The sequence below is a fragment of the Hetaerina americana genome, unplaced genomic scaffold, assembly GCF_022747635.1.
Source record: "Hetaerina americana unplaced genomic scaffold, ioHetAmer1.1.p SCAF_60, whole genome shotgun sequence".
Lineage (NCBI taxonomy): Eukaryota > Metazoa > Arthropoda > Insecta > Odonata > Calopterygidae > Hetaerina > Hetaerina americana.
The window spans coordinates 2,493,553-2,511,250 of NW_027287206.1; the positions used below are offsets into that span (position 1 = coordinate 2,493,553).

The 17,698-nt window shown below is 35.0% G+C and overlaps 1 protein-coding gene across 1 annotated transcript in view; it reads right to left on the minus strand.

Annotated features, from left to right (window-relative positions):
* The window catches only part of Rad17 (Rad17 checkpoint clamp loader component), a 37,160-nt gene extending 20,488 nt beyond the window's left edge, over positions 1-16,672 (minus strand). Inside the window, exons 1-5 of the mRNA XM_071594404.1 lie at positions 16,421-16,672; positions 16,066-16,299; positions 9,338-9,479; positions 5,889-6,069; positions 2,080-2,199 (exon numbers count right to left, since the gene is read on the minus strand). Coding sequence (XP_071450505.1) covers positions 2,080-2,199; positions 5,889-6,069; positions 9,338-9,479; positions 16,066-16,299; positions 16,421-16,423 — 680 coding nt within the window. The 5' untranslated portion in view covers positions 16,424-16,672. The remainder of the gene's footprint in view (positions 1-2,079; positions 2,200-5,888; positions 6,070-9,337; positions 9,480-16,065; positions 16,300-16,420) is intronic.
* Positions 16,673-17,698: the final 1,026 nt, after the last annotated feature.

Sequence of the window (17,698 nt, forward strand, 5' to 3'; positions counted from 1 at the left end):
TCTCCTTTTTCATTCCAAGTGATTAATTAGTGTTTTTATAGCATTGAAAAGTACAATTTTTCTGTTTCTTAGCCATTTTGGAAATAGTGAATTATAGATTTACAAGAGCACATGACTACCATAAAATGAATAATAGAATATATTTTCTTCGGAAAGGAAAACCAATCTTGCAGCCAGGGAAACATGACTGGCTAAGGATGAATATTGACAAAGGATCATTGATGCAGATTCATGTTCCTCATGTGATATATCAGTAAAAATGATGCAGTGCAGAGTGTTGTCGACTCATTTGTGCATACTTAAACTGCATATTTGCTCGCCTTGGAGGAGAATATGGCGATGAATGCAAGGAAAACAATAAAGGGAATGTACAGATAAAATGTTTAAAATAAAATACTATTGAAAACCTTTTTTTTTGTAAAATCAAACACTTTTAAGAGAGCATAGACATTTCAAACTTTTATTTTTAAAATGGTACATCAAAGTTTCAAAGAATTTAAATGTCTTGACAATTTTAATTTTACCAAAAAGTTTTGAGATCCTGGGAGGAGAGAGAATAGTATAATATGCTAAAGATATAATCCACACATGGATAATCATGAGTTTACTGCACTTTATATATTTAATGCTACCTTTTATTATTTGCTCAATGAAAATAAGAATTTGGTTCCAATTAATGATGGTATTACTTTTTATAGAAAATGACTACTATGTAAAAATCAAATTTATATCAAAAATTTAAAGCAATATTTTTTCACCAGGACCTCTATCCTTTGATATTAGAATTACTTGTGCGTTAGCATGCTAACTACGAGTTGCTATTTATATTTTGAGCCTTGCCAACATACAGTATAGACATTTCCATCTGAAAGTTTGACTCTTTTAATGCTTTCTTCAGAACATTTTGTCATCAGATCATAACTTGTGTTGTTTACAGTGGCTCAAAAATACTGTCTCAGCGAAAAAATGGAGTTAACTCGTGAACACTTTTGTGCAATGATTTTTTACAAATGTCAACGTGGATTATCAAGACAGGAGAGCATCGATAAACTTGCTTTCACTTTTGGCGATGAAGCCCCATCCTTTGCCACTATGAAACACTGGTATGACAAATTCCATCATGGCCACCATTTGTTCAGCGACGCAAGTCGTAAAGGTTGCCCAAAATCAGTTGCTGTGCCAGAAAACATTAATGCTGTGCAAGAACTAGTAAAGGAAGATCTTCCTGTGACTTATCAATAGATTGAGGCATCCTTTGCGACAAAATCTCAAAAAGGTTCTCGTGTCAATTGGTGCAAAGAAATGCTCAGCAAACACAATTGTGGTTCATCAAAAGCTGTGTATAACATCCACACAGGAGACGAATTTTGAATCTATGCATATGAGCATGAAACAAAACAGCAATCCACTTTATGGGTCTTCCAAGATGAGCCAAATCCGACAAAAGTGATTCGTGCACGAAGCACATTGAAGCAAATGATCGCCTGTTCCTTCAGAATAACTGGTTATGTAGCAACCATACCATTAGAGCAACGTAGAACCGTGAAATCTGAATGGTACATGAGCATTTGTTTGCCAGAAGTGCTTGGTAAAATATGGAAAAAGAAGCAGCAATGAAGGATCGTCCTTCATCATGAAAATGCAAGCTCTCGCAGATCGGCTGAAACAACTACCTATTTGACTGGCCAAAATATCAAATTGATGGGTCATCCTCCGTACAGCCCAGATTTAGCACCAAACAACTTCTTTTTAATCCCGTTTAACAGGTAAAAATTGCGTGGCCAATGTTTTTTGGCACCTGAAGAAGCTGTTGATGAATTCAAAAACCATGTTTGGGAGGAACCTCAATCAGAGTGGAAAAAGTGCTATGAAAATTGGTTCAAGTGCATACAAGTGTATTGATTATCATGGAGAATACTTCGAAAAACAATAAAGCCATTTTCAACAATAAATTTATGTCTTTTCATTATTAGGCTCAAAATATAAAGAGCAACTCTCATATTAAAGAAATACTTGAGAGGGATATTCTGATTAGGAACATTTACACCAGAGACATTAATGAATAAGAGAACAACATACCTCATTTGGACAATTTTCAAGTCACTCATTAAGTGTGGCTTAAACAGTGTTTTTTCTATTTCATTCTGCCCACTTGATGAGATGAATACTAGCGGCGACCTTCCTACTTCAACATACTTGCTGCAATATAAATAAACATGATAATTAAAATATTGAAATTATATGAAATACTGCAAGCTTTCAACTTTGACTTGCCAATTTCGATGTCACATATAACCCATTAAAACAAATTTGTGCACACACTATGTCTATTCATTTACCCACAATGATGACAGGAGTAATCGAATATTTGACATTTTTGTATCCAGAAGTAAGTCTTGGAATATAAATGCACAATGTCCACCCATCAAATCTCATTCAATCAGGATAACAATTTCAACATAAAAACAAATTTCAACCATCAAAAATACCTCCTTTAGGCAAAAGACAAAAATTATCCCCAAACAGAGAAGATTAGCAACAAACACATGCACCCTTCAGGACATTCCCATTTAAGGAAGGTATACATCAAATAAAATCAGGAAAAACACTCCCTTTCACTAATTTCTACCATACTATACTATACTTGCGAACATCTTTCACCTGTATAACATTCATGACTTGTTTAATACATGGTCTTTTGTTCTATACACTTCTAATATTCCTAGTTTTCAGTTTTTAGTCCCCCACAATTATTCAAAAAAGCAAAGGTTAAACCCCTATTCAAAAAACAGGGGAAAAAAATAAGAACTACACACCTATATCTCTCTTACAGTCTTTTTCAAAGGTTAAAGAAAAGACAATTGGATAAATTAGGACTAAGAGGGCAGGCTAAGCAATTGTTTCATGCCTCTCTAAAGACAGAAACCAAATGATAGAGATAAATACGGTTATATCAGACCCCTTGCTCTCTATTGTGGTTTAAGCCTGGGAACTTTTCCATTTTTATCCTTTATTAATGCATACTACCTGAATATCTTCCACAATCTGAACCTCTCATGTTTGTAGATAACACAACCATTATAATGAAAGGTAACAGCTGTGAACTATTATGGCACAGAGTAAATCACACCAAAGATAATTTATTATGATAGCTACAATTAGACAAATTAATTCTCATTGATGATAAGAAAATCTTCTTAGAGTTCAATCCCCCTAAGAAAGTGGGTACCAATGCATATGTCATTAGATAAACTTCCTATTAAAGAAGAACATCGTAGTAAATTTCTAGGCATTTGGATTGATTTTAATTTATCATGAGAAGAACAAACAACAAAATTAACTAACCCTCTGCTATGCCATGCATGTTTTAGCTCAATCTATAACCCTGGATGTTCTTTAGGCTGCCTATTATGGGTAAATCTACTCAAGGATAACTCTTGGAATTCCACTTCAGGGATTCTCTCATTTTATGAAAAAAATATTTCAGATGCAGAAAAGAATTCTAACAATTTTAAAACATGCTCCATTAAGAACTCCCACTAAACCATTAAATGCTGAACTCAACATTTAGCCAGTAGCATGAATATAATGACAGAAACGCACTTTCATACACAAAACTATAATTCATTTGGGAAAAATTCAGACATCCATAATTACAACAATGAAATGCATTTTGCCTACAGATAAATAACACTACTACTACTACTACTACTACATTAAATTATACTTTCTATCAATTACTGATAATATTCATCACCAAAGCATTACTATTATGCATTTCACCTCATATTTTTGCAACCCAGACACATTCAACCCAGCACGCTATTTCCTATACATGCCCTGGTGGCAGCAGGGTGCCACGACATATTCCATTCTGGCAGCAGTGGAAAATGGGAAAAATATTTTTTTCTTTATTTTTATTTTACTCTAGTCCATATAATTGTTTACATACAGATTAAAATTTTATACATCATGTACTAATGGATTACTAATGAAGCCCAGATTTCATGGTCTGGTGGCATGACCCATCTGTGGTCACATTGAGTAATGTTATTTTTTCCCAGTCAACACTATATTGAGATGGATCAAGGGGCACCAAAACACGAATTCCTAATCCACACTCTGAAAATAAAGAGCTTTTGATTCATAGCTTCCAGATGAATACTATATATACTCAAGCCTGCATCATTCACTTCTATTTCTGATGATCTCTCAAATAAAAATTAATATAAATTGATCGTCTTCTGCCGTTGTTCTTAATGAATTAGAGTTCAAATGGCAAATCACGACAGTGAGACTTTGTAATGCAATCCGTTGTAACTGCATAACTACAAATTTTTAAAGTCTGGTATAGAGTATTTCTGTTCCACGTAATCCTCTCCTATAGTTCTCATTTCATTAGTTTAGTCGATTCAGCCTTTGTATGCAGTTTTGTTTCACATTGATTGAATCACCAGCAGAGCATAAATAATGAAAGCATAGTTCCCTGGCATGGACGACTGATATTTTGCCAAAATATACATATAATAGGTAAACATCATAAATATGGAGTCAAACTTCATAAGCTTAAACTAGCCGAAGGCTTAAATAATGTAATTTTATATTCTGCTAAAAGAGAGAATTCGTCAGAAACCGGGCATTCACACTACGGTGATGAGGCTAATGAATGGACTGCAGGTCGCATAATATATATGGACAGTTTCTACACAAGTGTTCCTCTAGCTAAAGAGTTATTAGAGATAAACATAACTGCGTGGTACAGTAAATTTTTGCCAACAGGAAATTTTCACCAGAGACCGCAAAAATTAAACACTAAAGGGGGGACAAATTATTCTTACAAAATCCAGACTGAATAAAATTTATGAAATGGACAAACAAGAGGCCTGTACTTATGTTGACAATGTGCAAAACACACAATTGCACTTTGGTTGACAACACAATCATAAGAAAACCAGACTCAGTCATTAGTTACCATACTGCTAAGAAGGGTGTTGACTTATCTGACCAGATGTCTTCATATTATACATCTTTGAGGAAGACGATTGAGTGGTATAAAAAGATAGTAATTGAGCTAATTTGTGGCACCATATCGGCGAATGCTTGGTGTATTCAGAAAAAGTTAGGGAGTCTAAAAAATCTGAGCATTTTGCAATGAGATCATTATTTCCCTTTTACTTGATCAACATACAACTGCTGCTACACCACAAGCACCATAGAAAAAGCAGCATGATCTAAGAAATATGAAGGTGCGACACAGGTAATGCAAAAAAGATAGAGGGCTATAATACAATCAGCAAAATAGAGGTGAGACAAGCAGCGATGAAAAAAACTAAAAAAGTTATAACTTATTGCCCCTAATGCGATAATAAACCAGCATTATGCCTGGCATGTTTTAATAATGCGTATTCTTAGTGTACTTATCACTTTTAGGCACACAAATAAAAAAATTTTGTGATTTTCCTCTTTTATTACTGCCTAACATATTTACTACATAACTATTCCCAAAGAAATGAATAAATCCCAATACAGACCTAATTTCCCTACTGTTTCATAGTACAGAAATTTTTAGGGGAAAATCCATCATCTAACAAATGAACATGAAACAACTATTTATCTAGTAAGAGACACTTCAACCTGCCTTATCGTCAACCGGCTGCATTCAAACATCAAATACAGAACTCATGACAGTGTGACCCACCGGTGTGAACATGCTAATAAACAAATTTATAAAAATAACTACATTATCATTTATCATTGTATTTCTACTGCATTAAAAAAAATATATATTGGTAATTACTAAATAATGGAAACAAATCCAATATTTCTAAAGACACAATCAGAATGTAGCCTTAAAAAAATGAACCAAAATCTCTTAAAGTAATATTTACCGCAGAGTCTTCTCAAACAGACTTGCATCACGCAAGAAAATATTTGGAAAATCTTCCACCAATAACAATGATTTTGAATTTGCCCCTGACAATAAATCCTGATACCGACTTGCCCGGAACAGGAAATCTTCAAACTGCTCCACTTGGCCTGAAGTCCGACGAGTATCATTCCTTGGTTGCGCTAAAAAAAATGGTTACCGTTAGGGATCTACATTGACATTTTGTAAAATAAAAAGCTTACCACTCCATATACATTATGATCATGGCCATCTGGCAGTTCATTCCTCAAATTCCATAATTGAAATATGTATTACATCTAGATAGTCAGCGTTATTCAGTAACCCATTGTAAATAACAGTTAATTTCTGTTGTACAATGAGCTTTGAGCCATCAAAAGGCATTATAATACAGCACAGAAAATTCAAACAGAAGGAAAATGATTCAATGCACTTTGCATTTAGCACAGAGAAGATATTTCTGCTATGCAAATACTCCGGTCATATTTATAATGCATTTTTTTCAAGAGTCATGGTTGACCATGCAAAACCAATGGCATACATGCCCACAGAGTTTAACATGTTAAAAGCAAAAAATGTCAAGAACAGTATTTGTCTGACCTGATGCCAAAAAATACCCATTATTCTGAATATCCTGCACAGAATCCATAATGAAATATGAACCACTAGTATTTTAAAAAGTATGCTCCCAGAATACCAAATCTAAATCCAGTTTTTAATATCATCATCATATCATAATACCAGCAACAGGTTTTGTAGCCCTTACAATGATATAATGCATACAAGTACACATCAATTTCTAATTAGAGCCTACATTTTATTTATGATTACTAATGAGCATATGAAATCACTCGAATAAATAGGTGTAAAAATATCTAATATGCATCTAAGTCACAATGATGTACTTTTGACATGTTGTACAATTACAGAAACTTATGTCATTTCAACCAACAATCTAACAGATGTTAATGCCCACTAATATTAATAGCCTAACAAAATGTTGACATTTTCACTGACTTTAGCACATATACAGTACAAGATTAATATCCTAAAAGAGTAACATGATAGTCTCAGTAACTTAACAAAAGAATTCCCTCACGGTCCATATTATTCCCAATCAAATATTCAATATTTAACTGAAAAGATAACAGCAGCAACATGCAAAGGGTGAGTTGTTAGCAGCTAAAATATAGACAATATAATGATACATAGAAATGCAAAACAAAAAAAAATGTATAGCTATACCGTTTCTGAAGAAAGACATTTAGAAAAAAAACCATACACTTGAGGCATAAGATTTTTTGATCGAATGATTCATTGACCATATTGTTTTTGATAATGAAGACACAAAGGATGTCCAAGAATTTCTATATGTTTATCAGCAATATCAGTAGGTAAGAATTACCTACCTTGGGAGATATATGAATATTAATTATTAAAGGCCCAATGAGGTGATAACCATGCCTGAACTTTGCTGGTGGTCATATATGCACTTTCAGCGATTTCATTTCTCCATATTAGAAAAGCACCGCTGTGGATTTAAATGGTTTCCAAAAAAGTTTCGACTAGGAATGTTCTCCACCCAAGTCCTTTCAATGGATCTTTCTCATCACTTTTCCATCAATCTCCTCTCTATTACAGCCTTCAACATCCCATTGCCAAGGTAGTCTGGCAATTCTTAAAATTCATTTTTATGTGAGCCTTGCCTGACAAAAAACAGCTCTTTGGGCTCCCCCTTCCATTTCAGCACTTGACAATGGGTACATCCTCCAAATCATTGGACATATGTGAGCTCAGTACAAAGCAGTCTCTTCACCTAAACCTCATCTCTTTATGCAGCCACAGTTGCCCTTCTGCAATTCTCGCAAGAGCAGGTCAGCATTAGAGCACTCAAGTTGAGTCAGCTAGTGCACAGCAGACTCTTGCACTGCGACTTCAAATGACACTTAAGTGAGCCTGAACCTCTTCCTCCACCTCGAAGGATGAGGATACAGAGATTCAAGACCTTTGTGCTGGCAACCATTCTTCAAGTTCTGACTGACACACTTCCAATCGAAGTAAATTAGTACCTCACCATCTGGAGGGCAGTATGCTAAACACAAACTGGTAACACTTACAAAGACTGCTCGCAGTCACATCGTGTCAGAACTACAAAATGAACTGAGATATCTCAATATAACAGAGACTGTTGTATTGCTTAGGATTGGGAATGGAATCCCAAAATAATTCCATTTTTTTAGAGGACCTGGGAGTAGAGAAATTGAGAAAAAATGCTAGCAATAGTAGTAGTTGCTAGGAAGGCAACCAACAGTTGAGGTCATTTGTACCATAACGGATGGATGGGAAAGGAGGAAGGGCGGAGAGAAAACTGGCATCAGCATTAGCTCACTCTTAGGAAAGGCACCAAGTGGTCTGCAGTTTAACTGCCCCAACCAACTCATCTGAGGTGCTCTCCACGAAGCACCTCAAGTAGAGATCAAGACATCACTGAAAAAGATCTGCTGTCTCCAGGATTTGAACCTGAGCCCTCTGGGTGGGAAGCCAGTACACTAGCCAGAGAACCATTCTGATCCCCAAAAAATTTGCTGCTGGGTCACTAACTGTTTAATTATATGTATAACCATAAACACAATTATCAACCCGAAGGTCGGTTTGTTAGGTGATGGTAGAGTTCACTCAGTACTAAGCCCAATGGCATGTGTAATTCACACATCAAGAGTAGGGGGGCCAGTTCCTTTCCCTGTGCTGGTTATGGTTTCCCAGGGAGATCTGGTACCCAAAAAATCACAAAGCTTTGGTGGAGCTGCAGGTACCCAGAGAGGCTTGCCTGGGAATCGAACCCAGGCCCTCTGGTCAGTAGTCCAATGCTCCAACCCCTGGTCTAACGCAACCCACAATTATATGTATAATTATAGCAATGTGCATGAGGCAATTCCAGTATGTACCAACCTCAACTTTTAATTTAATATTACTTCTTTAATGTAATTTAATATTATTAACTTTTTATAGCAACAAAGAACATAGACTTCCAATCACATAAAACATATGGTTCCTAGGGGCTAGATAACTTCTCTGATAAATACTTTTGATATAGGAACACGCAATCATCTTTTCTACAAATAACCATTCAGCATGGTACTGATTTTCAGGTGCCCGGTCTCTCAGTTCAGGTGGGAAATCATCAAGATGAAATTGCATGTTTGAAAATGTCTACAAAGCAGTTGGTATTTTACAGTCTTGGCATACATGAACTTATCTAAGTGACAGATGTGGAATCAGCAAGTGCCACAAAGGGTCTTAGAGTTAATTTGGTTCCATCACTTAAGTGTCTTAGTTCATGCTTCCCTACCCACAGCAACTTTTTTTCTAGGGCAACGCCATAAAGTAGTTCACCCGAACTACTAAGAATGATATATATTACAGTAAACTTACACGAAAGAATATTTGAGTGTTGCTTTGAGCTTGTAGGGTTGATCCACTCCTTAATTTCACAATTCATACTTCTGGCAAGCACCCGCAGTGTTATTGTCTTCCCACTACCGCTGGGCCCCACAATCAAGGCTAATGGTGCTGCCTAAAAAAGTCAAAGGGAGAAAATTAGACACAGACCACAAAAAATAACTTTAAAGCAATTATCAAAAATGAGTAACTTCAATAAGTAAGTAATTTCTGGACTAGGTTCACTTGATAGTGTGTCTGAGGGATGAGAGAGCAAAGCAGTTGGATCACCTAAGCATTCATTTCAATAATGAAGGTGTAGTGTTGCAGATCTGGAGAATCAAATGAGCCCTGGCTCCAAATGAAAAGGCTTTTTGTATAAATAACACGGCCTGCTACGAAGTCCAGGACTGGATGATCAGAAATAAGTCTCTTACCTACCTAAGGTTACGGAAGGTGACAAAACCGGGGACCACTACAAATATTCAGTGCCTGCACAAATATCCAGTGTTGGACACAAATAGCTGACCCTCGAGTTTTGTGAAACCAGGGTCATATACGAACAATAACGATTGACCCCAAAAAGCAATTTAAATATCTGGTAGGCATCCAGAGATTTCCTGAAAATCTACAAGTATATCCCACCCTGGTTTTCATCTCCAGTCCTGTATTTTGGAACAACAAATATTAAGGGGCATCTGCCCAAAAATATTGAAAACATTTGACTTCTGGCCAAGGATTTTTATATAAGGCCAGAGCAAAATCTTATGAACTGGTATGAGACACCAAAAAAATTTTCTTAATATAGTTTTTATTTTCACTCCGATGTACATGCATTGTGGGCAAAACTAAATTTAATTGCAGCAGTTTCAAATACCTGAACCATTTACATATGTTAAATGATCCAGAAGTGAAACAAAATCCAGAACAAAAAATCAGTTTCTACTATGAGACTAAAACCAACATTAATCAATTTATTTTGCTTCAAAGTGGAACAAATAAAAACATATACCAGCATAATTTGCAATCTAGTTTAATAAGTCCCAAATGCACCATCAGAATAGCACTAGGTAGTTTCACTAGGGTCTACTAAGACCTCTGAAGCATGGTAGATTTAAAACTAAATGAACAAAACATTTAATAATTGATCTTAAATAATTATATGTAACATTTATTTCCACAGCATATCATACATTAAGTGTTGTGGCACCTGTAACTGGTGGTAATAGTTGACTGCTGAGTGAACTGATATCGAGGGAACAGAATATAAACAATACAATGAGATGTGTGTACTCAGTTCCATAGATATTTCAATCAAGGCAAGAGGACATTTATTTCATAAAATTACAAATCAGAGAAAATGGATGATTTTTAACACTTTTTAGAGGTGTCTGCAATATGTCCAATATGTCCTGGTAATGTTGATTCCTAAAAACCCAAGACATTTCTATTTATAAGTTTGATAGGCAGTAAAAGTCAGTAAGCAAATGATTATATTAATGTTTATCAAGGAGAATATTCTAGAGAATTGGACAGTACCGAAATATAATATGAATCCACAAATTTTCAAAATTATACAGTAAATGCATATATTAATAAAATCTACAAGAAAACAGGGATGATGAGGAGCATCACATTACGGTGATTGAACATTTCATACAACTATTTCCTGAAACTAAAAGTGCCACACATTTGCAAATTAGTATACTGAGGTGCTCAAGTACGCTGAGGATGATTAAAAAAATTTGCCTCTTCATAACTCGGATAAATAGTCTCGAAAACATTCATTTTCCCTGTCATATTTGCAATTAGTTGTAATATTTTGTCAAAAATTACAGTGTACTCCATGGGTGGGGAAAAATACCCCATAATATTCAGTCCCTTACATTTGCTATAAGACTGCAAAAATTTTAGCCCTATAGGTGATTATTGCAATTTTATTTGAAAATTAATCAAAACCTTTAAAAATAAAATTTAAAAACTCTAGTCTTATAGCAAATAGTTCACCAAATATAGGAAGAAAGTCAATTTTGGTTTCTATAAAAGAAATCAATTTTTACACTATAACTCATAAAAAAAGATTACTCCCACTAAATTTCAAAGCTAATTGTTAAATGCACACCTATAGTTGGGTGTCCAGATTCAAGCATCACCGCAAAAACTCCAGACAATGGTGTCATTTCAGACAAGGGAGATATACCCAAGGTAAGGTTCTCATTTCATTTGGCATTTGGGAAAAATACTATGCAGGTAAATAATTTTAAAGTTGATCCATTTTATAATGCCCCTTAATAATCTTATGGCATTGTATTCTATATTGAAAGCCATTTTGTATCAAACGTATATTACAACAAAGCATTAACAATCCAAGAGTAACGACATATGCAAAAGATTAATAATACTTAGCTGAAATACTTGAACCATAAATATTAGTGGAATTTGGTAATGATCCACCCAGCTTTAATGCACCATCAATGTTCTATTTTCTTATTTTTGGTCAGAATAATCCCTATGCGCACACACAATTGTTTATACAATTGAGTTCGAGCCTAAGCAGAAGCTCTCAATGTTTCCCAATGGCCCACTCCATGAATAATGATTAGAGGGAAAAAAGAAATTTTGAATTTCCCACCTGAAGACTGGAGTTAATTAACTTTTTCTTTTCTGATATCTTTACTGCTTGTTGCATGGAAAGAGATCAATGAATAAGTAAATTTTCACCAGTAATCAGCAAGTATTTTAATTTTAGATTGAAGTACTAAAAATGGTCGTTCCTACATAATTTTTTTAGATAAGAAAAATAATAATACCACCACTTTTGTTATAGATAAATATGATATAGCTGTTGATAGTCTCTTTGGTCATAAAAACAAAATGACAATGAGGTATTCATAAATAGGAATTAGCATAGAATCAAGGATAGAAGCACACTGAGGATCCAAGTCTTCCGGGATTTACCCTGCATTGGTCCATATTTCAATGACAACAGTTTCACCAGTGTTGCAGTTGGTGTCTTCAGGTGAGAAGTGACTTCTGACCTGAAGACACAGGATTTTATGGTAAGTTGCAGCATTTCTATATATTTTGCCTGAATAAGACAATGCTTTGATCCTTAGTAACACCTTAATGTCACTAAAAAATTTGCACTGGTGCCTTTCACTATTAATTTGCATATTCCCAACCTCACTCATAACACAAAGAAAACCCCTAACAGGATCAGTTTTCAGGAGTAACAGCTGATTATAACATTCATATTGGTAATGCTACATTTAAATGAAGCATATATACTACACAATAAGCAAAATAAGTTCTTGAGAGTAACCACTATCTAAAATCTTCTCAATCATTATATGAACTGGCATGCTGGAGTTGAAATTTTTAAAAATATTGTGTATTATTTCCTAAATCAAATAAATATATTGTTTCACAAATATTGACAGTTTTGGGCAATATCTCAGGGTACAAACTTTTGTAATAGTTGTTAATATCTAAATATACGGTTCTTATATACATTTAGCAGAATGTTCCTGTAAAGCTGTTCAAGCCATCAATTGTTGGAAATTTTTTACCGCATAGAAATAACAAATAAAAAAAGCCATTATTCTACAAATTAATTTTCATTTCAGTCATGCCCTAACACTTAAATACCAAATTTAATACAAGATATCCATTTCCTCACGTGAAGCCATAATACACCCTAATGAAGCCATACTCATGCAAGTGCATCATCCCCAAGATTTTTCGACCTTTTGATAATCCATGAAAGTGATATGTCCATCAGACCCACGTGACAGACTCACAATGGGTTCCCTCCCATACGCCCACAATCCTGGATGACATTAATGACAACTATTCTGAACATGAAATTTGCTACTTAACAACACCCCCAAGCAATACATTTATTACTGGTAGCCCATATGTGGGCACTGGTTACTGGGTGTGTACACGGACAATGAAAAAAACCAAGCCTTTTTTGTTAAACTTCAGCAAAATCCATTGATATAAAGATCCAGTTCAAAAGCGGGTCAGAATGCGAAGGAACTGTTAAATTCCTGGAATTGTCAAAGTCATCAACCTTCACCTTCTCTATTTTTGGAACCAATGTTACACAGACCAATTGATGCTCACGCAAGAGACGACATCTCAAAATAATTGGCACCATTCCACTACATGATTCACAGACTGTGCAGCATTTCCATGCCCGACACCCAAAAATAACCAGAACTGCAGACAATTCCATAGATAGAGGTCAACAATGGATGCTGAATGAAATGCAAAAATGAAATCTTACTTTTTGCACAGCGTAAAAAGATGGAGAACCATTGGGAAGAGTATCAAGGTAAAATCAGTTTTATGTCAAAAAATAAAAAAAATTTCCCAAAATATTTTCTATTTCTTACAAAATAGTTATTGAAAGACCCACTTTAAATACCTTAATAGCAATGAAAACATTAGATTAGACTGTGCAATGATTGTTACAACTTCGGGAGTTTATTGCAGCATGATGCAGGGGATTTTTCCAAAGGACACCATAAAATAAAAATGCATCTAGAGGGAGCAACTTTTGACAGAGTGCTCCAAAAGCAAATAATACTGGTGCCTTCATTGCTATTATGACACTTATCACCCAAGCAAATGCTAGAATGAAAATGAAACATAGCTACATTTTATATAAAAAGAAATGAAAAATTATTTTAAAAATTGCAACAAAACAAAAGACACCAAGTTCAAGTTTACCATCCAAAACACAAAATAATTAACGAGGAAACAAATAATAATAAGGCCTCACAATAAAATTACCAAAAATAAAATATAATACAGCTGAAAATATTATACAAACAACGTCAATGAATCAGCCACTTTTGTGATTCTAGCAACAGGAGACAAGAACTTAAGCACTCTGTTACATGCTTGCCCACATTCATCATGATAATATGACTTACTTAAAATGATACTTATGATCTGCAAGCTTTTTCAGTATTTTTAAGCATAAATATCTCACACTATTGACCATCTTCACTCAGAATGGCAACTTTTTGCATTCATGGCGTTAGAGGAATATAAAGTTCTAGGAAATTGATCAACCTGGTCATTCCCTTATTTAAATGATCATTCATAATAATATGGGTAACATGCACAATCATTTGGGGTACACATGTTTTGCAGTACATGACCCAGCAGTTAGTTAAGAGTTCCCATTGCCACAGTGATTTTCCTTGCTAACGTGGCCAAGGCTTAAGTGTGTGGAACCATATACTTACTTAGCAACCTCCAATTTCCCTGAAACTTCCCTTTCCTAATAGATATGGCCATACCTCTCTACTTTCCTAGCTGCCAGTGTAGCTATGAAATACATTTGCTAAAAAAGTACCCCGAGAAAGAGCCATCAAAAACAATACACATCAATCTCTCTCATATAAATGCTACATCCAATAGCAGAGGGCAATGAACCCCTCAATGGGTAAAAAATAAAACAACTAGAAACTATCAATTTATGCCTAACTAATTAAACACTAATGCAGCAGCAACAGGACCACAAAAACCTCAATCAGATTCTGAGAAGTTCTGGTCCATGGTAAAAAATACACCCACCCAACACCTAGACCTTGGTTGCAACAGGTGGGTGGGTTAGCACACAAAGACTCTCAGACACACCTGGGTTTTTATTGGGTTACTTAGTCCAATACATTGATCACATGCCAACCACAATAAATGAAGCTTAAAATAAATCATAAATTTTTATAAAGAAGCCTATTACCCTGTAAAAGCCATTAGAGGACCTAACAGCTATAAGAAACTAGCATTTCAACAAAATTTTGTAAAAACATGCAATGCAGAAAAATATTTGAACCTATTCCATTTATAACTATAATTATTGGCACAGGAAATTGACTGAATATCAACTACCACTTATGTGAAAATGAGGTTACATACATAAGAAGAGATGATATCTAAAATGACAGCCACATCATGTAGAGCACCAAAGCTTGAGTTGCCATGAGAGGTAAATTACATCTTTTGCATGTGCCAAATATTAGGAATAAAGGGATCAGAATATTTATAATGAATGTAACTAGGTTTGAGGGCACCTCATTTATGATATTCTGCCACACAATTCAAATCCTATGGCATATATTAATTAGTTCTCACGACTTGGGGCTCATGTAGTACTTTTTAACTGTGCACTAAAAAATTCATACTTCCTCGAAACTCATGAAATTGTCACTTATCGAATGTTAATTTTTTTCTTCATATTTAATATGAATGCATTAGTAGAGGTTCCAAATCGGACACACACTATGAGATAAAATGCAATCAAAAATAAGATGCCAACCTTGCTTTCATATATTCACGGTGAAACACTATGAGATTTAATGCAATCCAACATAAGTGGCTAGTCTTTCTTTCATGTATTCATATTTTGTCATCCATGCTGAGTTCGCGTGGACTGATGGCATTGGGTACCACTTCAAAGTTCCATTTCCATTGGCGATTTCGGAGACCATGTAAAAGTTGGTATGATTTTGAAAACGGATGACCCCATAGCATCAACACAATGAGTTTAAAAAAATGGACATTCAGAACTTGGCCAGATATAATCAATTGATAGAATGAGTTCAGAAACTATTAAAATGCACAGCACTTACTAGATACGGTGAAAAAATTAAGATTAAATGAACATCACATTACAAATGACACAATAAATATAATCGGCAACTTACCCCCATGCTTCCAAGAAAGGCTTCGTTTAGCCAGGCTTCCACATCGTGAACCTTATTTGCATGGACTGCTAACTGCTCCTTGTTTTCAGGTGCAAAACATTCAACCCATAAACGGTGCTTCATTATTTCTTCCCTTTCCCGACTGCAGGCTACTCCGCCGACATCTGTTGGTCCCCTTACCGTTGCTTTTGACGAGCTCGCCTCCCCGGCAGAAAAGTCCGGATTCACCCAACTCTTTAAAAAAAGTCACAGTGAAATTGAGTAAATGAAGAAAATTGCGAGGTTTCTAGGTGTCCACAGATTATAGCCAGATTGTTAAAGACAAAATAAAATTAAGCGAACAACATCGAGCTACCATTGCGTCGAGAGACGTAGAAGGGCGAACTGTAAAGAGGCAGTGATATTTTTTTCAAATGCAGAAACACTTTATCTATGTAAACTATCACCGCCGGTTCCTCAGTTTGACACGATGATGACCCTGTCAGTTAACCATTACAAATAGACGAATGATTTAAGTCACTATGGGCCCAACGTAACAACAGCTTAAACGAACTGAAAACAGTGAAATATCGCATACGACAGTTGCTCAAGCCTCTGAAGCCGCCAAAACCACTTGTAAGAACTCAAAAACCTCTAACGCATATAGATAGCATATTCTTGTTAAAGTGAGGCAAGCATAGCGAGACGGAATACCAAATGGCTTTGGGCAAAATTTGGCGGCGTTTGAAATTGTGAGTCGTCATAATTAATTAAATGTTATGAGTTGACTGATACACATTAAGAAACATAGGTAAAACGCTTATAAAATGTCGATTTATAATATAGATGTATGAATGAATACATAATTAATGAAATGAGTTATGCATACGAAATGCATTAATATCGGCAATCCGTATAATTTTACTTGATAATTTGTTTTTTTTTCAGTGTTAGTTTTTCAAAAAAATACTGATTGTTTATGCTCTTTTAAAATCTCGATTTGAAATCTCCGTAGGGTTAGGCACTATGTGAGCGATATCAAACGAACCTTGGGTTATCTATCAAACTATTTACCAAATAAGCTATCAATCAAGCCAACCATGAGGTTGATACTTTACTTTAAGTATTCAACTCAACATTCTGAACTATCATTTTATGTTAAATTAACACGAAGCAATTTCTAACTCAAATCTCCTCGATTGAGTGTGGTAACATTCACTGTACTGTAGCTTTGTGCATTGAACTATCCAAGTTAAAAACTTAAGTCACTTTATTAATTATTATGGTTGGGTGTACAAGACGAAATACGTTCGTGAAAGGATATAACTTTTCCTTTCTCGATTATATCATTGCATCTTCAAGCACAGCACGAATGAACCACGGCGATACCAGTAGTTTTGCCTGATGTCACCTGAAGAATAAGGTTCTATTTGCCTCAAATCGATGACGCCATGGGCCATTTATATACATATATACTAAATGTCTAAGTTCTATATTTGTTGAAGATCTTTGAGAGTTAACGCTCTCTGCACTCTCTCTTGAACCGGGCGGAAGTGGAGTAGCTGTAGTCAACTTGCAAATTAAAACTTAAACTTAAGGATAACACCTGAACTTTATATTGAAATGCGATTATATATATTTAGAAAACAATTAA